This window comes from Schistocerca serialis, chromosome 1 (assembly GCF_023864345.2).
Source record: "Schistocerca serialis cubense isolate TAMUIC-IGC-003099 chromosome 1, iqSchSeri2.2, whole genome shotgun sequence".
Taxonomy (NCBI): Eukaryota; Metazoa; Arthropoda; class Insecta; order Orthoptera; family Acrididae; genus Schistocerca; species Schistocerca serialis.
Genome location: NC_064638.1, coordinates 270860135 through 270884999, shown reverse-complemented (window position 1 = coordinate 270884999; position 24865 = coordinate 270860135). Strand labels below are relative to the sequence as shown.

At 44.2% G+C, this 24865-nt stretch overlaps 1 protein-coding gene and 1 pseudogene across 1 annotated transcript in view; both read right to left on the bottom strand.

Moving 5' to 3' along the window:
* LOC126465293 (zinc finger protein 541-like) overlaps window positions 1-9812 on the bottom strand; it is a 677038-nt gene extending 667226 nt beyond the window's left edge. The window contains exon 1 of the mRNA XM_050096299.1: window positions 9641-9812. Within this exon, the coding sequence (XP_049952256.1) occupies window positions 9641-9812 (172 nt within the window). The remainder of the gene's footprint in view (window positions 1-9640) is intronic.
* Window positions 9813-20254: 10442 nt separating this feature from the next.
* Window positions 20255-20372, bottom strand: LOC126428091 (5S ribosomal RNA; annotated as a pseudogene).
* Window positions 20373-24865: the final 4493 nt, after the last annotated feature.

The window sequence follows — 24865 nt, the reverse complement described above, 5'->3', positions numbered from 1 at the left end:
GGGCTGAACAAAAATGACTGACAAGGCACAATACATCTGGTAGAGGGTACAGCATGGACGTATTGGAATAATTAATGTTGGGTGATGGTTTTAAAGTAATTCACGTGACATGAAAATTTGTGGAAACACTTCGATTTACTGGAGGCAAGTTTATACCAGGGAAGTATTCAGAGTTGACCGCGGCCAGGTGGTGGCACGCGGCTGGGGAGCGGCGAAGGGAAGCGACAATAGGCAGCTTAGGGCGGCTCAAACTCTGAGAAAGCGGTAATGGGGCGCGGCCTCCAGTTGCCTTAAGATTAGTGACAGTGAGTGGGTGGTTGACCCCATGCTGGTGTACCGGGAAGCAGACGGAGAACTTGTACGCCTGTTGATAAATGTCCGTCATCCCGTTTTCAGCTACGGTGGAACGGTCAACATTGGCCGAAATATGCTGATTGTGCCTACAGCAACTTCACCCTGAATTCACGGTCCGCAGAGTCTGAAGTAAATCAGGTGAAGAGCGACAGAATGAAATACACCGGCCACCGATGGGAACATAGGACCAAGGAATTTGAAGTACTCTCCTGGGAGTCAGAATTTCGGAAAAACTGGTGTTTTATGCAGATGATAACCTTAATGGGTGGCGTGGGAGGAGCTAAATAGCAGAAGTTGAGAGGAAGGGAAATTTTGTGGGAATTTGTGCACTTCCCAGAGCAGGCATTGGTCGGCACTGGGAAGCGACGCATAATTAACGTGACTTGTGCTGCAATTGACGTAAGTGATTTTGCTGGAGGGGAAACCAAGGGGAAGAGCGGACTGGCAAAAGTCTCCATAGAGGTGTTCCGTTCCCAGCTTGCCTAGAGTGTGGACGTGGCATTCTTTACTCAGCTTGCCTAAAAGAGAGTGACCATCTCTGCAGTTTAGGACTTAGCAAATGGAACGATTGAGCTTGGAGATAGAAGGTTTTAGTTCAGCTATGTGATGAGCAAGATAGCTAAGAGTGAATAGACGAGCGCAGCCTTGAAGCACCACGAGGCCGGCCGACGTCCGCACAACAACGCCGCCCCGCCACGCTGAATTCGGTGATATTGCGCCCGCTCCAGCTTGAGTTAGGCCACTGGTCGGCGAAGTTTCCATGAGGGTTTCACGGGAGGTGTATTGTAGAATTCTTCTCGCACTTTGCATTACGCCTGGGTCAGTCGATAGGAATTAAGTTTGATTTATCGCGCTTTACTCTTCGTAAATGCTACTTATTCCCACTGCCTGTTAGGAGAGTCATGTAATGTGATGATTGAAGGTCGTGAGTTAAAATAAATTTGTGCTAATCGACTGCATCTGTTTTCAATCAAGTAGTTGAAATCCCAAGTCACTTTCTTAATTAATTTTATGTTCAACATTTACATCTGGTGTTCAACATCTGAATATAATATCAATCTGCACCCCTTTTTAATTAAAAGGGATCAATTATGAATCAATTAATGTCAACACTGCCACTGCAGTTCAATCAGGAGTCACAGGGCCTTATTACTTTCTTTGCATTATCCGATATTGCGGCAGTTTTGCACTCTCTGTTGATCTGTTAGTCAATTAGCTGGAGCGAACACACGCCAAAACCAGATAAGTGACGGGTGCAGTGTTACAATATACATATACACAGTAAACTGTAGTGTCACCACACAACCAAAGATAACCAACGTCAGAATTTATTTATATTAACTTAACGCTATCTCACCAGCGGGTGCTCATCACTGAAACAATTCTACTCCTGTCAAAGAGATTCCGGGCCGAAGACGTATCTGGAGGTGCCCCGGATAGCGGTCGGATCCCAACCTGTCACACGCCGTACGGCCCAACAAACAAGACTGATGTTCTGGGGTGCCATTTCATTTCATAGCGGGACACCTTTGGTTGCCACACAGCTCAGCGGTACATCTATATGCAAGTGGCTACTCTGCAAATCACACTTAAGTGCCTGGCAGAAGATTCATCTAACCACCTTCACAATAATTCTCTATAAGTCCACTCTCGAATAGCGCGTGAAGAAAACGAACACCTATGTCTTTCCGTGCAAGCTCTGATTTCCCTTATTTTATTAAGATGATCACTTCTCCCTGTGTAGGTCGGCGTCAACAAAGTACAACGATATTTTCTCCTCTTGGCAAGTCATCTAGGGCTTACATTTCAGCAAGATAGTGTCCTTCCGCACAGGACGAGAGTTTCTACTGCCTTGGCCAGAAGATCGTCGGATATCTCCCCAATACAGAAAGTCTGAAGCGTAATGGATAGGGCCCTCTAGTCAGCCCGGAATTTTGACGATCTAAAGACCAATTGGACAGAATTTTGCACATACACTACTGACCATTAAAGCTGCTGCACCCAGAAGAAATGCAGATGATAAACGGGTATTCATTGGACAGATATCTTATACTAGAACTGACATGTTATTACATTTTCACTCAATTTGGGTGCATAGATTCTGACAAATCAATACTCAGAACAACCACCTCTGGCCGTAATAACGGCAATGATACGCCTGGGCGTTGAGTCAAACAGAGCTTGGATGGCGTGTACAGGTACAGCTGCCCATGCAGCTTCAACACGATATCACAACTCATCAAGAGTAGTGACTGGCGTATTGTGACAAGCCAGTTGCTTGGCCACCACCGGCCAGACGTTTTCAATTGGTGAGAGATCTGGAGAATGTGCTGGACAGGGCACCAGTCGAACATTTTCTGTACCCAGAAAGGCCCGTACAGGACATGCAACATGCGGTCCTGCATTATCATGCTGAAATGTAGGGTTTAAAAAAATGGTTAAAATGGCTCTGAGCACTATGGGACTTAGCTTCTGAGGTCATCAGTCCCCTAGAACCTAGAACTACTTAAACCTAACTAACCTAAGAACATCATACACATCCATGCCCAAGGCAGGATTCGAACCTGCGACCGTAGCGGTCGCGCGGTTCCAGACTGAAGCGTCTAGAACCGCTCGGCCACACCGGTCGGCCAATGTAGGGTTTCGCAGGGTAGGGCCACGGGTCGTAACACATCTGAAATGTAACGTCGACTGTTCAAAGTGCCGTCAATGCGAACAAGAGGTGACCGAGACGTGTAACCAGTGGCACGCTCAAGTGCCTAATGTCAAATATTCATCACGGCGACTCAGTTCTAAGGCAATCAGGAGTTTGGAGTTGTTTTATACAGGGGGTTCGACTCTCTACTTGGCGTTACTAACATCGTATTACACACTGACCACATCATTCATTATTACACGAAAGTGAATCTAGATGTTGTGCGATATGTACGAGGTATAAAGATAACACCGAGTTAAAGTGAAATTCAAGTTGTAATTTGTAACAAACCTGTAGTATTGCCAGAAGTTATAACGTGCCTGAAAAGATTATTAGGACAAAGCACGAACTGAACACGACTTATAGGCGCACTATGCTGGAGCAAAATAACTGAAATACCGAGCCAGGTCCACTTCACACTTGATGAATTTTCGTTCATTTATCAAAACTTCACGAGATGTTTTACTGTCGTGGCCCAATCCAAAGCAATCGCATGCTAAATGAACTAATTATGGTCGATCTCAGCTGCTGTTAAAACTTCTTAATTCCGGTATACGTTAACATTTTCCAGTTACCAAGAACACACCACCACATTATACCATGGTATTTATGACACCAGAACTGTGACGCATCACACTCTAGCGCGTATTATATTACCGGTCTCAGGTTACAAGTGTGAAACACTTAATGGCTACTGATGTGTTGTATTGTGTTGTATTGTATCTTCGTAGCACTTCAACTAAAAGAGGAAAAAAGAGCCTCTGACAGTATCTTTGATGAGCAGTTAAGACTTTATTTGTGCAATACATATCTTTTATGGAGTTCGAAACGCGTAAAAAATGTTCTACGACTTGTTATTACGAGAGCTAACCAGAGAGTAACAAACGTTTTGAAACAAAAAAATTAACGATATGGAAAAAGCAAATTTTATTACATGTAATTCAAAAGTACACTCTTAATATATTTTTCTACATAATCGCTATTCAGACTGAGGTACTTTTCAAATGGTTGCACAAGTTTTTCAGTACCGTCTCAGTAGCAATATGCCGCCTGCGGTTGCAACCACTGGTTTGTACAGACACGCTTTTTGGAGTCAGTATCAAAGCGTTGTGTAGAGAGCAAGGTCTTCACCGCTGGGAAGAGGTGGTAGTTGCTAGGCGCCAAATACGGGCTGTATGGTGGATGTCCAAACTCTTGCATTCCAAGACCTTGTAGGACCTCACAGGTGCTTGTTTCGCATCGCCCGTCTTAACTCTGTTGGTGTTTGACAATAACTTCCTGAGTTAATTGTTGTGCCACTTACAAGGAAATCAACGAGAATCACACCCTGAGAATCCTAAAACATAGTAGCGATGATCTTTCTTGCTGACAGCGTTTGCAGACACTTGTTAGGTTTCTTGGAAGAATTTGCGTCTTCCCACTTCATGTTCTAACTCCATCGATTGCCTTTTTGTTTCATAACTACCATCAATTGCCATGCTTCACCCAAGTCTCGTATCCAGATAAGACGCGATCGATAACTTTCTCGTAGTACGTTTGTTGTGGTCTTTTTAGGATATTGGGAAACCGCCTAGCACAAAATTTGTGATAACCAAGCTTCTCCGCCACAATTCATGCACCAAACTCAGTGATACACATATCAGAAAAGGTTTTACATCACCCCTGTTCCCAGAACTCTTGAATAGAGACGTTACTGTGGATACTGTATCACTCACACAGTCGCTTTGACTGTTCAGAAATGTCACTAAAATCGCAAAAAGATGTAAACAACCATGCATGAGCAGCGCCTATTAGACGGAAGGGATTCGACAGCTGATCAGTTCCAGTCGTTCCACAAGGAAGGATGTACACGGCTCCTGTTGTCTGTAATTAACCATGCCTAGACGGTCAATACCGCGTTCGATCGCGTCTGCATTGTTACTTTGTGACAGGAAGGGCTCTTAACAAGGGAAGTGTCCAGGCGTCTGGGAGTGAACCAAAGCAATGTTGTTCGGACCTGGAGGAGATACAGAGAGACGGGAACTGTCGATGACATGACTCGCTTAGGCCGCCCAAGGGCTACTACTTCAGTGGATGACCGCTACCTATGTATTAAGGCTCGGAGGAGCTCTGACAGCAACGCCACCATGTTGAATAATGATTTTCGTGCAGCCACAGACGTCGTGTTACGACTCAAACTATGCGCAATAGGCTGCATGATGCGCAATTTCCCCGATGTCCATGGCGAGGTCCACCTTTGCAACCACGACATCATGCAGCACGGTACAGATGCGCCCAACAACATGCCGAATGGACCGCTCACGATTGGCATCACGTTCTCTTCACCGATGAGTGTCGCATATACCTTTAACCAGACAATCGTCGGTGACGTGTTTGGAGGCAACCCGGTCAGGCTGGACGCCTTAGACACACTGTCTAGCGAGTGCACCAAGGTGGAGGCTCCCTGCTGTTTTGGGGTGGCATTATGTGGGGCCGATGTACGCCGCTGGTGGTCATGGAAGGTGCCGTAACGGCTGTACGATACGTGAATGCCATCCTCCGACCGATATCGGCAACATATTGGCGAGGGATTCGTTTTCATGGACGACAATTCGCGCCCCATCGCGTACATCTTGTGAATGACTTCCTTCAGGATAACAACATCGCTCGACAAGAGTGGCCAGAATGATTTCCAAACATGAATCCTATCGAATAGGCCTGGGATGGATTGAAAACGGCTGTTTATGGACCATGTGACCCACCAACCACTCTGAGGGATCTACGCCGAATCGCCGTTGAGGAGTAGGACAATCTGGACCAACAGTGCCTTGATGAACTTGTGGATAGAATACCACGACGAAAACAGGCATGCATCAATGCAAGAGAACGTGGTACTGGGTACTAGATGTACCGGTGTGTACAGCAATCTGTATTACCACCTCTGAAGGTCTCGCTGTATCGTGGTACAACATGCAATGTGTGTGGTTTTCATGAGCAATAAAAACGGCGGAAATGATGTTTATATTGATCTCTATTCCAATTTCCTGTACAGGTTCCGGAACCCTGGAAAACGAGGTGATGCAAAACTTTTTTTGATGTGTGTATTTGGGGTAAATGTTGTGGAAATTCCATAATCGTGAAACGACGATTTTCACGAATTTCGTCGTTGATTTTCATCGCCCGTGCGCCATCACAACGCTAGTCCTACCACTGCGGCCTCCATCGTGAACACTGGTACGGCCATTTTTAAAATCAATGCCCTGTCTTACTCGGCTTTGACCCGTTGTTTCTTTTCTGTATACATCTCAAAGATCGCTGTAAATTTCAATTGGTTTGCAGTTTTTTGCCAACAATAACCTTATCACAGAACGCACCTCACAAGTGCCGGGGTTTTCTGTTGCAGTGTACATTTTAACACGTCACAAGTAGGCAAAGTAGCGGAGACACAGACCACAAGCTACCACCGCTGGATGATTACTGAGAGTAGGAACTTTATGGCACCAAGATGAAGAGTGTAGCCCCACCCACAGCCGCGGTAGCCCAAAACGTCTATTACTTTCTGAATAGCACTCATATGTGGTCGCTATAACCGATATACACTATATCCTCGGTTTTCTGTTGAATGTGCATCAAGTAATCGTAACTGGCGGTATCCTGCTATAAAATTAATTAGTGTAAGGAAAGATTCTTTTAGTTTGGTTGTAACTCGTGGTAAACGCCAAGGAGAATAATCTAAGTAACATTACAGCTTTCCAGGGCTTCTTTTTCTCTTTCCGATGTAGTTAAATGCTACGGTGGGTCCACTCATGGTGATGCCGTTAGAGGTATACATGATCCACGAATGTTACTGCAAACTACAAAAATGGAACTTTGACTAGGCACAAGACATTTCTCATTGAAAATTTTCGGAACCGACAGAAAAATCAGGTCGACACAACGGCTAATAAACGCAGCAGCCAATATCAATTTCATCGATAAATTAAAATAAACATTAATTAAAATTTTCATAATTGTAGTAGAAATTCCCTATCGCGACCAGCGTAGCGATTTTAATTGGTTTCTGCGCCGACTGCTCTGCCCATCCTCACCAATTAGCAAGGTAAATACAACAGCGCACTCGTCTGCTGTTAGAGAATACGGATATAATTCAGCCGGACAAACATGTGGCGTACGGGTTAATAACAGCTCTCATCAGGGCCGGCGTGTTTGCTGTGTCCTAAGCGCGCGCCAAATGCTCTGACGGATCAATTGGTTGTTCGCTTGGCCCGCTTTTAAATGAGCCCCATGCTTGTGCACCGAGTTGCTGTACCGTCTGTGAGTACTCTGGCTCGAAACCCATTAGCTCGACTCTCGCTGTTGCCACACTGTAGGGTAAACTGTTCCAGTCTGGCTGAAACGTGCCTTAGACGTGAAGGCAAGCACAATTGAAAATTACACGGTAGTCAACGTGAGTGCTAGTGCTGTACCTGCAGTGCAATGGCACGCTCCAAAATGATAAACAGATAAACAATTTCAAACTGGAAATGGCAAATATAGCATCGCAGTGCTTGTGTTGTTAAGAACGAAGCAAGAATGTCCGCAGGAGCATTTCATCGTTCTACTTAACAACACAGGCAGTGCTATATTGCTTTATCCACCGATACCAGGCAGCGACTTTCAATTAAAAAGTGCATACTGAAGTTTGGGTCTGGCCGTGAATCGCGCACGGATAGTCAAAGGGGTTAAGGTGACCGCTCGGGTGAAGGGAGAAATCCGTATTCTAGTCCAAGACCGGGACAAATTTTCACTGTCGTCATTCCCTCATATAGTTGAAGGTTGTTCTTATTCGTAACTCCAAATACGTTTCATGGGAATGGAAACGGTTTGTTCGCACGCAATGGTACTTCACTAGTTATGACTTGATTGTAGTAGCATGCCCTGAACATCGAACGACATACGATCTTGTACAAATAACTACTTGAAAAACCAACCCAATCGTAAAAGCCAAATTGTAGTGAGACTGTATGAGCTGTCTATGCACTAATCTACGGTGTTCAGATGGTTCAAATGGACCCCCTCATGGAGCATGATTGGTACCTTGTCATATCACAGTATCAAGTACCTAAAAAAGCCAAATTAAGAGTCTTTTTATACGTTTCCTATTTTCGCTACTTAGAAAAAACATTGACATATTCATTATTGAAAAAATATTGAGCTTAAAACTTTTTCAATTTAGCCATCATTGTTATTGTTAAATTTTGGATTATTGCTCAAAATCTTTGTCTTCAAATGTGGGTGTTTAGTATAATAAATGCTTTATCTTCCTCTTCATCTGTAGGCCTTCCTCGTTTTAACGAACCACTTTTTCAAAAATGGTTCAAATGGCTCTGAGCACTATGCGACTTAATTTCTGAGGTCATCAGTCCCCTAGAACTTAGAACTACTTAAACCAAATTAACCTAAGGACATTACACACATTCATGCCCGAGGCAGGATTCGAACCTGCGACCGTAGCGGTCGCGCGGTTCCAGACTGTAGCGCCTAGAATCGCTAGGCCACTCCGGCCGGCAATCTACGGTGTAATTGAAAGGAACGTTAAATATTCGCTATTTTAATAGAAAATTGACATGTTGTGAACGTGGCTCTGATACTACAATCTTTATAACTGAAAGAGTAACTAGCCACAAGTATCGTTTAACAACGTTAATTTGGAAAAACCATGCTAGGTTTGCAATTTTTTTACAAATCCACCATATCACGGTCGTTACACGTTTCGTTTTGTTTTCTTGCTGGGACCTCTTTTTGTATCCGTTATTGGTTTGCTGCACTAGGATAGACAGAAAGTCACTGTTTGGTAAAGTTTACGATTTATTTCTTATAACTTCTATCAAAGCATTTATGGAAGTGTTTTAGAAGTTATTAAAACGTGCAACGCCATGTGATTCTGTGTGACGAAATCGCTTTTGTTGTGAATTTTGAAGTCGATGTGCACTAAGCGAGTGCTGTTCAATTCCTTGAAAATCCCCTCACGCCACACCATTACCTATTTAATGGCAGCACACACGATGAACATTTACAAAATATGGCCCATTGTCTCATCTATAAAATTCATAACAAAAGCATGCTACGATTTCGTCACACAGGAGCATAGGGCACGTAAGTTTTCACCACATTTCACGTTTTGATAATTTTTAAAATGTTTTCATAAATGCTTTGATAGACGTCATAGGAAATAAATCTGTCGTAAACTTTACTAAGTAGTGAACCAAAACTTTTTGCTTAACCTAGTGTAGAAAACCGATAACGGATACAATACGATGCCCCAGTAAGAAAACAACACACGTTGTAGGTGTCGCCACCGGCGCCAACGTTGTGTGAATGCTCTGAAAAGCTAATGATTTGCATATCACAGCATCTTCTTCCTGTCGGTTAAATTTCACGTCTGTAGCACGTCATCTTCGTGGTGTAGCAATTTTAATGGCCAGTAGCGTACAAGAGAGGTACAGCTAGAACTGCCGGTGTGAGAGCAGGTTGCGTGTCGCATCTGGATAGCTCAGTCAGTAGGCCTACAAAACCCCATTGCAAAAGTTACGATGTCTCGCTGAAGAATCCGAACTTTACAACTCCATTTACGTGAAGTAGCGCCCAGCTTTCTCTCCAAATTTTCGTACCAGCGCCGCTTCACCGGCGTAATCTCTTCGCCGTCGCCGCCGCCGCCGCCGCCGCCGCCGTTATTCGGCGCTCGGATCGCCGCGAAGAGCGCGACAGCGCCTGCTGCGTCGGCCGAGTTCATCAGGGGCGGCATTAGCGGCGATAAGCAACGTCGCGCTGGCCTGCTTGTTCACAGAGCCGGAATATTTAACTGTCAAAACTGTCCGAAACGAGAGAAAGCGGCCGCCGGCGGCAGTAACTTTAATCTTGGCGGTCAGGTGAACTGCGGCAATTAATCAGGCGGCTGGGAAATCGAGATCGCCGCCACCCCCGCAGTGAAATATTCGCCAAACGAGTCGGCATTATTTATCTGCGGCCCCCGTGGCCATTAATTCGCGGTGACGCGTCATTCGGGGGAGAGGGTGCGCTCCGGCGCGCCGCTTTCCTTGCCCCGGCGCTGGCGTTTTGTTTCCGTTCTTCCCCAACAGAATTACTCACAACTGTCACAACTGTTTTCTTGCAGTTCCATCGCTCAATATGATATATTACAGTCGCTGTACCTCAGTAGTTCAGCTGAACAATTTATAACTTAGTAATCCAAGGGTTAGTATTTTACCAGCAGCTCAAGGCGGTAGTACGACATTTTGCAATAGTTTGGGGTTCGACCTCAGATTAATCGCACGATTGTTTTCCTCCTGTTCCGAAACTACACCCGCTGTTGCAGAAACAAGACTGCTGTTATAGCCTATAATCTTTTCACAACTACGATTAATTACACTACTGGACATTAAAATTGCTACACAAGAAGAAATGCAGATGATAAACGGGTATTCATTGGACAACTGTATTATACTAGAACTGACATGTGATTACATTTTCACGCAGTTTGGGTACATAGATCCTGGGAAATCAGTACCCAGAACAACCACCTCTGGCCGTAGTAACGGCCTTGATACGCCTGGCCATTGAGTCAAACAGAGCTTGGATGGCATGTACAGGTACAGCTGCCCATGCAGCTTCAACACGATACCACAGTTCATCAAGAGTAGTGACTGGCGTATTGTGACGAGCCAGTTGCTCGGCCAGCATTGACCAGACTTTTTCAGTTGGTGAGAGATCTGGAGAATGTGTTGGCCAGGGCAGCAGTCGAACATTTTCTGTATCCAGAAAGGCCCGTACAGGACCTGCAACATGCGGTCGTGCATTATCCTGGTGAAATGTAGGGTTTCGCAGGGATCGAATGAAGGGTAGGGCCACGTGTCGTAACACATCTGAAATGTAACGTCCACTGTTCAAAGTGCCGTCAATGCGAACAAGAGGTGACCGAGACGTGTCACCAATGGTACCCCATAAAATCACGACCGGTGATACGCCAGTATGGCGATGACGAATACACGCTTCCAATGTGCTTTCACCGCGATGTCGCCAAACACGGATGCCACCATCATGATGCTGTAAACAGAACCTGGATTCATGTGAAAAAATGTCGTTTTCCATTCGTGCACACAGGTTCGTCGTTGAGTACACCATCGCAGACGCTCCTGTCTGTGATGCAGCGTGAAGGGTAACCGCAGCCATGGTCTCCGAGCTGATAGTCCATGCTGCTGCACGTCGAACTGTTCGTGCAGATGGTTGTTGTCTTTCAAACGTCCCCATCTGTTGACTCAGGGATCGAGACGTGGCTGCACGATCCGTTACAGCCATGCGGATAAGATGCCTGTCATCTCGACTGCTAGCGATACGACGCCGTTGGGATCCAGCAAGGCGTTTCATATTACCCTCCTGAACCCACCGATTCCATATTCTGCTAACAGTCGTTGGATCTTGACCAACGCGAGCAGAAATGTCGCGATACGATAAAACGCAATCGCGACTGGCTAGAATCCGACCTTTATCACTGTCGGAAACGTGATGGTACGAATTTCTCCTCCTTACACGAGGCATCACAACAATGTTTCACCAGGCAACGCCGGTCAACTACTGTTTGTGAATGAGAAATCAGTTGGAAACTTTCCTCATGTCAGCACGTTGTAGGTGTCGCCACCGGCGCCAACCTTGTGTGAATGCTCTGGAAAAATAATCATTTGCATATCACAGCATCTTGTTGCTGTCGGTTAAGTTTCGCGTCTGTAGCACGTCATCTTCGTGGTGTAGCAATTTTAATGGCCAGTAGTGTATTATGTAAATCAAAAAGAAGTACTCGATCGGGTTGTGATGCTTAGCGTGCAGTGCTCCAGCTGGCGGGGTAACGACCGTTGGTCTGCTACATTTATAACCATACTACACTCTCTGGTAAATTAATGCTTTAATGACCTCTGTACCTGACGTTTAATATACCCTGCAGAAAATCGCAGCACCATTGAGTTGTGCGGCATAAATGAATGCTGCTAGCCATGTCTCTACAACTGAAAGATGATGTCTGTTCAGATCTGGTGCCAGTCGCATAAGACTGACGGTCGTAGCGCCGCTATCTGGATGCAAATCAGTTTTCAGTAGAAGCTATAACGGTAGATAGTGATCGTTAATTACTTACCGTTCAGATTGGGCGTGGTGAGCTGATGTTAGTCAAGAATGCCTTTAAGGCAACTAAGGCACCATTATCAGCACCTCACTGAGTTTGAACGAGGTCCTGTACGAGGGTTGGAACGTAAATAGTGGCAACTATTAAGCACAACCGATACAAAAAGAGTTACATGTTTGCACCTGTTACTGTCTTTCGAAATAGTCTCCAGCGTTGTTCAAATGGTTCAAATGGCTCTAAGCACTATGGGAGTTAACTTCTGAGGTCATTAGTCCACTAGACTTAGAACTACTTAAACCTAACTAACCTAAGGACATCACACACATCCATGCCCGAGGCTGGATTCGAACCTGCGCCCGCAGAAGTAGCGCGGTTGCTATCATACAGATAACTTTCGTGTATGAGAACGATCGGAAAGAAATTTTGTAAGAGATAAAATGATTTATTGAAATTTTTGAAATTGTATGAAATTATTATGGCATATTAACAGTTTAAGGTCGCCAGTTCAGAAGGGAGTAAAAGCTAAAAATTGTGGATGACTGAACTGAACAGAAATCACGAAATTATTATTGAGTATATAGGATGGAAGTAGCTGGACAAAATGCGCTCACATGAGTTTGGATTAAAATGATTTTGTGTTAATTAGAAAGGCAGTGACATTACTTGTAAGTAGAAAAAAAACAATAATGGTTTCTAGCTAGCAACACGCCATGTGATATTGACTGAATGACGTCGCTCACTGTAATGCTATATGCCGTCAGGGTTTGTGAAGCAAAATACCCACTACTAATCACAGTATCGTACGAATATTACTTCAGAGAAGACCGTAATGACTTTATTAAGTATCAACAAACAGCTTTGCATTGCCAATATTACAAGAGCGAAAAACGCATAAAATATCTGCAAACACACAAAATAATTTGTAAAGGTCACTTTAATCGAAATAGCATATGCACTTTACTTTGGCGTTTACTTGAAATTCTTTTATTTTGTACTGTCTTTACTTACTTATTGATGAGTTGCAGCAGAATCACTACAGCGCACAAAAATTTTAATTACAACTTGATCTAATTTTATAAACTACATGACTTAATAATTAGTTTTCTCTTCATTGAATTGGGGCAACAGTCTTGCCACAGTGGCTTCTCCAGTTCCCATGAAATCACGGGAGTTATGCGCTGTTGGGTGTGGCCGGCACTTGGATGGGTGACCATCCAGGCCGCCATGCGCTGTTGCCATTTTTCGTAGTGCACTCAGCCTCGTGATGCCAATTGAGGAGCTACTCGACCGAATAGTAGCGGCTTCGGTCAAGAATACCATCATAACGACCGGTAGAGCGGTGTGGTGACTCCACGTCCCTCCTATCCGCATTGTCCTCGGAGGATGACACGGCGGTCGGATGGTCCCGGTAGACCACTCGTGGCCTGAAGCCGGAGTGAGTGAGTGCTCTTCATTGAATTAACCATACCTCTTAAAAATCTGTCGCTGATAATAGTCAAAGGATAGGACGCTGCCGTGGTTAATGATTTGGGATAATCAGTAACATTCAATGTTTGTAGTTCAGCAGCAAAGGGTGTTCAATAAGTAACACAGAACTTTTTTTGTAGGCCAGTTTCGGTTGGAAAAACGTGGAATTTGTTGTGGCACATCGAGGAATAATCCCACTTCAACCCCTATAACTTCAGTAAGTTCCAGTTCTGGTGGCGCTATAAGTATCAAAATGACGCCTGCAACGGAAGTGCGTTCCAAACAGAAAATCTGTCGCCGAGTTTATTTTGGCGGGAAACAAAGAGTATCACAGATATTCACAGAAGCTTGCGGAGATCTACGGAGATCTGGCAGTGAACAAAAGCATGGTGAGTCGTTGGGCTAGGCACCTCTCATCATCGCAAAAAGGACGTGCAAAAATGTCCATCTCCCGAGCGCCGGGACGGCCGCTTACACCTGTGACTCCTGCAGTGTTGGTACGTGCGGACACTCTCATTCAAGGTGATCGAGATATAACAATCCAACATCCAACCTAACCTCAGTCGGGCTACGCTACAGATCAATGGGTCTTGTAAAAAGTTTTTATTTATGAAAATAAACGGTACAATCACCAACAAACTTTACATATTCACAAGTACCTTTGCCTTTGATCCACACAAATACAGTTTCATTCGTTGATAACTTACGTCTACTACGTGTATATAAGGTAAAAGGAGAGGGTGACATATAGGTAGATTTTCCAAAGTCTTTATTAGCACTTTCAATAACATGATACGTCCTATATGAGATAATATCACGGTCGACAAAGCTCTCAAGTCCCGATACATTTGAAACACCAGAACCACCTCGTACAATAGCAACTGTCAACCATCCGTTGCCATGTGTGAAGGAATCATTAATATCAATGCTGAAGTTCAATCTACATCCACAGAACACTGATGGTCCATCGAGCAAAGCGTGTGCAGCGACAGGAACTGGACATCTCTGTTGGTAGCGCTGACACACTCGTCCGTCGGTTGGGGTACTCACAGGTGTGTGGCCCCTGGAATCTTCTCCGCCTAACAGAAGATCACAAACAGCAACGAAGGACTATCTGTGCGGAATTACTTTGGCGTTACTAGGCTGATCGTGACAATTTTTTGTCGAACATCATCACAGGCGATGGAACATGGGTTCATCACCTCGAACCAGTAACAAAACGGCCATCTATGGAGTGGCGCCACAACCACCTGTTCAGAGCCGCACCCTCAGCTGGTAAAGTCATCGCGAACGGTCTTCTGGGACCCCGAAGGGATTATTCTGTTTGATGTCCTCCCTCATGGCGCAACGAGCAACTCTGAAGGGCATTGTGCTACCTTCAGGAAAGTGAAGAAGCGGCTTCAGCCTGTTCGTCGGCAGAAAAATGCAAACGAATTTCTCCTCCATGACAATGCACGGCCTCACACAAGTCTCCGCAATCGCCAGGAGATCAGAAAACTTCATTGGACTGTTCTTCCTCATCGACCCTACAACCTGTATCTCGCACCTTCCGACTTCCATCTGTTTGGCTCAGTGAAGGATGCACTCCACGGGAAGCGGGGAGGCTATTGATGCAGTAAGACGTTGGCTCCGACATTGACTAGCAGAGCGGTACCACGCCGGCATAGAGGCTTTCCCAGTAAGGCGGCGTAAGGTCGTCTCATTGAACGGAGATTATGACGTAAAACAGGGTTTTGTAGCGAAAAGTATAGGGAATAATATGGTAAACTGGAATTCTGAATAAAACCAACCTGTTTTCAGAGAAAATATGTTGAATTAGTTACTGAAGGACCCTCATTAAAGAAAGAAAGGCCACTATAATGCTGAAAGTGCTGAAACTACTACGCTGGCAAACCGTGCATGTAGTATAAAAAAAAAATAAACAGCTTCATTTTACTTTGTGGCGGGTTCCAGGTCGTGCAACGTATCGCATTTTATAATGACCATTATTGACAACAGGGTCTTCTTTAACAACTAACAATTTCTAATGATTTTGGTTGTAGACTGCAATTCTTCTAATATGCTTCGTAATGTAGCCAGATATGTGGTCACTCACCCGTTCACGACGTGCCATGATTTCTAAAATACTCTCCATTACGCCCTTCAGCACCGTCACCTTAGGTCCGTGATTCACCACAGGGGACTAGAATCTCTTTCTCTGCTTTTGACTGCGCACGCTAGCGCCCAGCGATATTACTGTCAACTATGAAACAGTATCTTTGGATTCTACGCTACACGAACTTCCCTAACTTTGCCTGCGTTTCTAGTCAAAGCTGTAACACTACTATTTTTCAATAGTTCTTTCATAATTATATTACAATTTTTAAATGGTGAATTGTGACGATATCCACAACGTATGTGTGGATGCGGCGGGGGGGGGGGGGGGGAGGGGTGGGGAGGGGGGGGGGGGTGTTAGAGGCGGTCAATGAGGAGGTTATCAGCGCCTGTGCAAAAATAGCGGAAAATATGATAATAATAGTAATTCGAGAGGCTTTCAGTAAGCAATGCAATACTTTTTTCCGAAAGCAGGTTCGTTTTATTCAGTATTCCAATACACCACATTGTTCTCCCTCATTTAGCTGCAAAACACTACTCTTCAACATAACCTCTGTTCAATGCGACGGCCTTACACCAGCTTGCTGGGAGGGCCTATATGCCCGCATGATAACACTCTACTGGTCGAAGTCGTTGCCAACATCTTGCTGCATCAATAACCTCCCCATCATCCAAATACTGCTTCCTACAGAGTGAATCCTTTATTGGGACAGACAGATGCAAGTCGGAAGATGCGAGATTCGGGTTATAGTGTGGATGAGGAAGAACAGTCCCACGAAGTTTTGTGAGCTTTTCTCGGGTGTGCAGACGTGTGTGATGCCTTGCATTGTCATGGAGAAGGAGAAGTTCGTTTGTGGCGAACAAGCTGAAGTCGTTTCTTCAGTTTACTGAAGTTAGCACAGAACAGTACAGAGTTGCTCGTTGCACATGAGGGAGGATATCAAACAGAGTGCCCCTTTCAAGAGTCTCAGAAGACCATCGCCATGACTTCATCGGCTAAGGATGCAGGTTTGAAGTTTTTGTTCGGAGAAGATATGGTGTGGCGCCACTTCACGGACTGCCGTTTTCTTTTCGGCACGAAGTGATGAACCCATGTTCTACAAAACATTGTCGCGATCATTCTCGTAACGCGCAAGCAACTCCTCACAGACGATCCCCTTCTTCACTCTTCACGGTCTTCCGATAGGCGGTGAGTTACCCAGAGGGGACCAACCTTGAGTACCACAACTGGTCGAAGAGCGTGTCAGCACTACCAACACAGACGTCCAGATGAGCAGCGAGGTGTCTGATTGTGATCCTTCGATAATCCCGAATGAGAGTGTCCGCACGTTCCAACGTTGCGGGAGTCACAGCTGTGTGCGGCCGGCCGGTTGTAATATTTATGGCTTAGTCAGCCATCATGTTAGGCTCCAAGAAGCTGTTCCCAGAGCAGTGGCGATGCAAGAAGTATATAGATGACGAAATGTGGTGTGAGGTACCTGTGACAGATGTTAGATTCGGTACCATTCCCGTGAGAAAGACCGCCTGCATAATGCTACTGCTCTGTTATTGGCTGCTGTTTTCGGAGCAAGGGCGCCAAAACGTTAAAGTATAGTTATTATTATTAGTTAAACTACCGAATGGAATGACTTCACTTTTTAATACAAATACCTCTCAACAGCTGACTATCAATCAGTCATTTTAGAATTATTAAAAACAATTTAAATCAAAAACAAAAGATTGACGAAATTGCAGACGAAGCACTTCGGAAGCGTTCGGGTCACGGCTTTTCTGGTATGGTGCGCTAAGTATTTCGGGCTGTTCGTCACTCTGGATTAGGCAGTCGAGAAGAACAGTCATGTTGTCTGTCGTAGGATGTGTTTCCAATTTTTACTCAAGTTCCTGTTCGTCACTCTGGATTAGGCAGTCGAGATGTACAGTCATGTTGTCTGTGGCTGGATGTGTTTGCCAGTATTCAGTATTAAAAGATTCACTCCGGTAGTCATGAGGCACAGACACGAGCCACAAAAAGTGTAAAGATACATTTTCGTAAACATTGTGTTTGATCATGTACTTTGCTGTATCAGAAGGTGTATTAAGATCATGTAGTCTTCTCGTGTGGCTATATTAAAATACGCGAGTGCCATCCCAAAGAAGTGATACATTATTTCAGAACAGAACCTCGCTATAAGCCAGTTTCAGCCTCAGGATACAGAACCTACGATCTGCGTGCTGTTTTCTGCGCTGGGGACATCAACTTGAAGACAGCAGATTAGTGAACTATAACAGAACCTTCGTATTCCACACAGTGCAGTGGAAACAACTAGGCGCCTCGCGTGTACTGCATGCACAGAACAAATGCGCTCAGCGACACGTCATCTGCAGTAATGCAGAGGAGGTAAAGGAGGATGATCGTTATTAACACCGACAATCAATTCATTCTTCCTTTCTTGCCGTACGGTACAGAAAACAAGCATCCCAATGGTGAGACACAAGGGCTCTCACCGGAATGAAGCACCCCCAACGGTGAGAGGCAAGGGGACTCACCATATCAAGCATTCCGATGGGAACAGGAAGTTATTACATCCACGTCGTAGTTCCTGAATCCGGCCCAACGCAATTTCTAACCAGGCCTTGAGACGGCTGGTCATATTGCACTGAACAATCAAATTTACTGCACTAAAGTCAATTTCGAACATAAATATCTACAGTTAGAAAAAATGCGTCGGTTCCTAATACCAAAGACAGGAGGGCTGGTTAGGAGGTGACCAGTTGTAGCAAATACAGATGTCCCCGTTCCTATACTTTTAACCTCGAAAATTGTTTTCAGTACGATGCGTAATTTCCGAGATACATAGTTAACTCAAGTTAAAAAAGACACAGTATATATTTCGAAAAATAGAAAAAGTTAAACGATGAAGAGAAATGACCGCAGTCCCGACTAGTTTTTACCTTCTGTAAAAAGAAATAGACTTCGTTAAAGATATCGTCAACGGGCGTGAAATCTGCATATCAGATTCAAATTTAATTACTTCGTTCGCCTTAAAAGGTATAATACAATTCCATACCGCTGCACATTTTAATGACGAGCAAAATTTCATTACAATGGAAATTCGCGTAATCGATTCCAGCTTACATTTGAAGTATAAATTAATTACACCATGTGCAGGAATTTCATATCAACTGTAATACACGGGTGAATAAGCGGACGCCGGCTCCTCTTCGTCAGCGGGGCTCTCGATTCCGCCAGGAGCTGTTCTCTCAGCGGGAAAGTCCACTGTGCCGTTAACAATTTGCGGATCCAGGCCACTCGCTTCCAACAATCGGTAAAGGTCCTGTGACGTTAAATGTGATTAACGCTTCATTTCTGGCTTGCCACAGGAAACTGCAAATGTTGAATTTTAAACAAAGGCATTCAGTGTCAAGAGGTCACACAGGGTTTGTCAATATTACCGTGTGGAGTAAGGATGCAATCTTTTGGCTGTGAACCCTTCTCAAAAGCAGCTGGCTAATATCGTTGGTAATTTTCTGGTCCTTAATAGCAATTATTGCTTCCTTTGACAAATTACAACAGGCGTTCAATAAGTAATGCAACACATTTTTGCTCTGCCAGATTTGGTAGAAAAAATGCGAAATTTGTTGTGGAGCACCGTGCAATATTCCCGCTTCAGCCCCTATGATTTCATGAAGTTCCGACTGGTGGTGGCGCTATACGTAACCTTCAAAATGGCGTCCGTAATGGAAGTGCGTTCCAACCAGAGAGTTGTTATTGAGTTTCTTTTGGCGGAAAATAAGAGCACTGAAGATGTTCATAGGCGCTTGCAGAATATCTCCGGACACCTGGCAGTGAACAAAAGCACGACGAGCCGTTGGTCCGAGCGATGACACCATCGCAACAAGGTCACGCAAACCTGTTAGATCTCCGGCGTGCCGACCGGCCGCTAACAGCTGTGACATCAGAAAATTGAAAAAAAAAAACGACTTCAACGTGTTTGTCGCTACAAGAACAAACGAACTTCTCATTCTCCATGACAACGCAAGGCCTCATAAAAATATGCGCACCAAAGAGGAGATCACAAAACTTCATTGAAGTGTTCTTCCTCATCCACCGTAGAGACCGGATCTCGCATCTTCAGACTTCCATCCGTTTGGCCCAATGAAGGATGCACTCACGGGAAGCAGTACATAGCCTCCCCCCCCCCCCCCCCCCCCCTGCTAAGGTGGCTTAAGGCGATTGCCTTGAACGGAGATTATGTTGAAAAATAGGGTTTAGTAGCCAAAAGGATGTGGAATAATATGGTGTATTGGAATCCTAAATAAAACTAACGTTTTAAGCACTCCGTCTTCAGACCACGAGTGGCCTACCGGGACCATCCGATAACCGTGTCATTCTCAGTGGAGGATGCGGACAGGAGGGGCTTGGCGTCAGCACACCGTTCTCCCGGTCGTTATCATGGTATTCTTGACCGAAGCCGCTACTATTCGTTCGAGTAGCTCCTCAGTTGGTATCACGAGGTTGAGTGCGCCCCGAAAAATGGCAACAGCGCATGGCGGCCTGGATGGTCACCCATCCAAGTGCCGACCACGTCCGACAGTGCTTAACTTCGGTGATCTCACGGGAACCTGTGTATCCACTGCGGCAAGGCCGTTGCCTACAAAACTTACGTGATTTCACTAATAAAACGTGTTGCATTACTTATTAAACGCCCCTCATACATTAGGTTTAATGTATCTGGTCAGTGATTTTGAAACATCAATGACAAGCTCCAATAATTTATGGTACATAATATGGGAAAAAGCGTATCCTCAGTTTCGTGAAAGAAACTGTCCGGTTCCCAATAAGAAAACAATGTCATCAAAGCGTAAACCGAGAAAGCACTGTGTCGAAAAATTACAGTGAGTATTCAACTTAAAATGTCACAGATCGTTCCACAGGCCTCAACGCTACCACGAAAGCTTTGTATTCTGCCGTCAAATATTACAAAGCGCTTGCTCTCCACCGTCTGTCTCCAGACACACTACATCCATGTGTCACGTGATTCAGGGAACAAGAGTAATAGGAGAAGGCTGTCAGCGGTCAGAAACTCTGAAAGATGCATATATCCTGAGCAACGTTTGTTACTATGAGTGTCTTTGGATACCTGAACACATGAATGATACATATTCTTTGGCAACCAGAGGTTGTTTTACTAGTAGAGCACGAGCGAGTGAGGGAGTCAGCTGGGGAGAGGAGAGGGGTGGGAGGGAGAGGAAGAGCAGGAGGAGGAGAGATAGAGAGAGAGAGAGAACTGAGTCGCTGCTGAGTGAGGTACTTTGATGACGGACGTGGCGTACGGAGAGTGAAATTTGATACGTTCACTGATGTGTAATTGAGGATAGAGAAATTTTTTAGGTGATATAATAGAGAGAGGATACTTTTGGAGAAAGGGAATATGCACTGAGTTTTATCGCTGCAAGCGCTTACCCAGTAATTATTGTATGAGAAAGATCACGTTGCGTTTGACAATATCTACTTTTTGTAACCATTATTCCGTCGTTGAAGTGGTCTTGTGCTGTGGAGCTGGACTCGAAACTAGGAGTTCAAATTCTGACTGCAAAAGAAAATTTCACCTCTCATAACTGGCTGGCAAACGGAGTAAAATAGGTGGAGAACATTTAGTGATCACTGGAGTTTGCGACAATGTTCTGGATTAAACCGCAAACCTCTCAGCAGTATCTCTTGGAGTAAGAGCACATAATACTGATGTGTCAGTCGAATGGGGAAGTTAAGCTCTGTACAGGCTGTGTTGACACCGTGTTCTCGCTCTCTCTCTCTCTCTCTCTCTCTCTCTCTCTCTTTTTCTCTGTCATCGTGGCCAACAACAAAAACACGTCACTGAACACTATTAGCCAATCACAATACTTATCGTGAGTTTTTATGATGATATTTCATGAGGACAAACTGAAGCACTTGATAGTGTATGCACATATGTCTTGAAATCAAATAGAGCGCGACGCATTTTCCTTGGTCACTACTGTACTTGTTTACTGTGACGTCACCAGGTGCTTCTGATAATGGTCGCGGGAGGCCAAGTGCAGTAATTTCGTGGTCGGGTAGTACATGTACTCCACGCAACCGCCTATATAGCCACACTTACCGAAGGAAAAGTGCCACTGTAATTGAGACAGGAAAGCCTTTCTGTTTAGGCAGATGGTTAGCAACTCCATTAGACTTTACCTTTATTGTATACAGATAATGATCCATTTGTTGACCGTTTTATGTGCCTCTTATACAGGATGAACCAAACTCAATCGACAAAATTTCAACGATATTTTAGAGATGTTCTCTGAGTATTTTGGTGTAACGGATCTGTGGCCTCAGGTGGCTCGTTGCAGAGTGATTGCATTGAAAATATCTGCGCAACTATGCAGATGTTTACGGTGCGCGCTGTGTGTTTTATTTGGAAACAGTCTTATTAATTCACTCATAGTGGCTGTTCTTGACGCCCTCTTTACTCTTCGCTGTCAAGCGAACATTCAGCACTCTTCAGTTCAGTCTCTAGTTTATATTTGCGCGAGTGTTCATTGTACCTTAACAGGCGCTGTATAATCTGCCATGGTCATGATGATCGACATTTTCAACAATACCTGTAAGAGAACAATCCTGTACTCGTTCTGCACATCGATGGAACAGGCTAAACACAATATGATAAAAATGTGTACGTTTCGTCTAAAGGTTACTGCATTATCATCCTATTTTGTAATGCATATTCGGCGACTGGATATTGCAGTATGTTTTGCTATACAGAAAATATTTTCATAGAAACAAAGGTAACTGGGGTAACAAACCAAATACATCATAATTACATTATTAGTCTATGACGATCCACTGGAGATCACGGATCTTTTTTTCGGAAATACTCAAAACTTTGTCGATGGAGCTTGAGTTCACTCTTAATAACTACTTCATTTGTGTCCATGGCATGACAAAATTCATGAATGGAAGGTGTCGTTCCGCAAGAAGAAGGAAAGCGTTTCCGACGAGGTGGGTAAATGACATTTCGGGTACCTCGTCGCCAACAGAGGCATAAGACTTTATCTTTGAGTAGATGATGTTCCATTCACCATCTTTGTTTTGGCGCTCTCCGTATACAGCTATTTTATTATTGCACACGACATTATATAATTCATGAACTAGCTACTGTAATTCTATAGTATGCTATGAAATAGTGACATGAACATAGATATAACCAATGAATTAATAAGACTGTACTGACATTACTATTATTATTGTTTGACTGGCAGTTATACAACAATAATAATGGTGCACGATTTTATTCATTCATTAGTTATATTAACAGTTACTGAATTGTAAAACAGAATGTAATATGATAAACTATTGTAGAATATGTTCACTCTATGTTTTATCTATTTCCCATTAGTACCATCGTTTGATATCTTTATAATAATACCATGTACTCTATCATGAACTAGATTAAAAATAATGTTTACTGTTATTATTAGAGTTTCATATTATATAAAATATACTGTTGTGTAGCCTATATTAGTTAGAATTGTAGATCGTATTGCAAACTGTATTGTTCAAATTACATAATTCAATATTCTGTGACATGTGACAATGTGTGTTTTGCCTATTAGGTGTGGCTGGTATCCAGATTTCATTATTTCTGCTTCTCAGGAAGCAATCCTCACGAGTCTACACAGTTTCTATCTGAATTTATTGTGTGGTTTATTACTGATACTTAATATACAATATCTGTTATGTATATAAAGATGAGTGTTTGTATGTATCTAAGAGATCTTCTCCCAAATCTCTGGATCGATTTGAATCAAATTTTGCACAGAAACAACAGACCTCACCAGTATCAACAGTGTGGTGCTTATAACCTTCTAACTCCTGTAGGAGCAGAGATACAGGCAAAAACATGTCTTTTTTGGCCCCTGACATACAAGCTGTCCTGCATGGCAGGAATGTTGTGTGGGAACAGTAATGGCATGCGAAATCAACATGCTTTGCAGGGCAGTCTACATGTTTGAGGCAAGAATCAGTTTTCTAGCCCCAACATATAGGCTGCGCTACATCACAAATGTTATGCTGAAGTAGTGACAGTCTGCTCTGTCGACCTGTTGTGCATAATGGCCTGTACATCAGGGGTGTATAAATGATTTTTCACATCGTTGATGTGTAGCCTGCCCTGAATGACAGACATATTGTGAGTGCAGTGTTGGCCTGCTTTATTGAACTGTATTGCAGGGGCTACACATGCTGATGAATATGGCCTGGGACCCAAACTTTTCTCAGTCCAGTCTCGCCATGTGCATGAATGATGATGAAATTATGAGGACAACACATACACCCAGTCATCTCTAGGCAGGTGAAAATCCCTGACCCCGCTGGGAATCGAACCTGGGACCCCATGCTCGGGAAGCGAGAACGCGACCATGAGACCACGAGCTGGGGACAGGCGGGGTAGATGCATGAGGCAGGCAGAATGTGTAGAGGGCTAGTGAGCAAGTGCAAAAGGAAGAGGGTGTGGCAGAGATGGAAAGAGAGAGAGTGAGGAGGATATGGCAAGAGGGAGGGTAAGGATGTAGGGTCAGAGAGATGGGATGGAGGAAATGGATGAAGAGAGTTGGAAATGAGGAGACAGAGAGAGTGGAGAGGTCGACAGACAGAGGGAGGAAGTGATTGTCACAGAGAGGGGGAGGAAGAGGTGTGATCAGTATATGTATTGAACGCATTCATGGGAAATGAAATAGGAAAGAGTCTAGTAATTCAATAAATACGTTAAAAAATTAAAAATAAAATTATTTTGTGAATGAAAGAAAATTAAAAAAAGACTAACTTCAACACTTGCATTACTAGACTACCACCACCCTCCCCATGCTTCGTTAGTAATGGAAGAAGAAACTTTATTTTTACATTTTTTCTTTCCGCACTTGCGCCTTACCCTTGATACTGCACGTTGCGTTCGCTTCGCTCTCTGCACACAGAAAGTTGAATCCAGGAGGCAGACAGGTAAAGATTGCGTCGGATGACACTCGAGTGGCTATCCCGCATTAAAAAAAAAAGAAAAAAAAGCATCACGCGGCACCCGGAAGCAGTGCGTTGGTCTCGCCGGAGAGCGCTGAAGAAAGGAATTCTA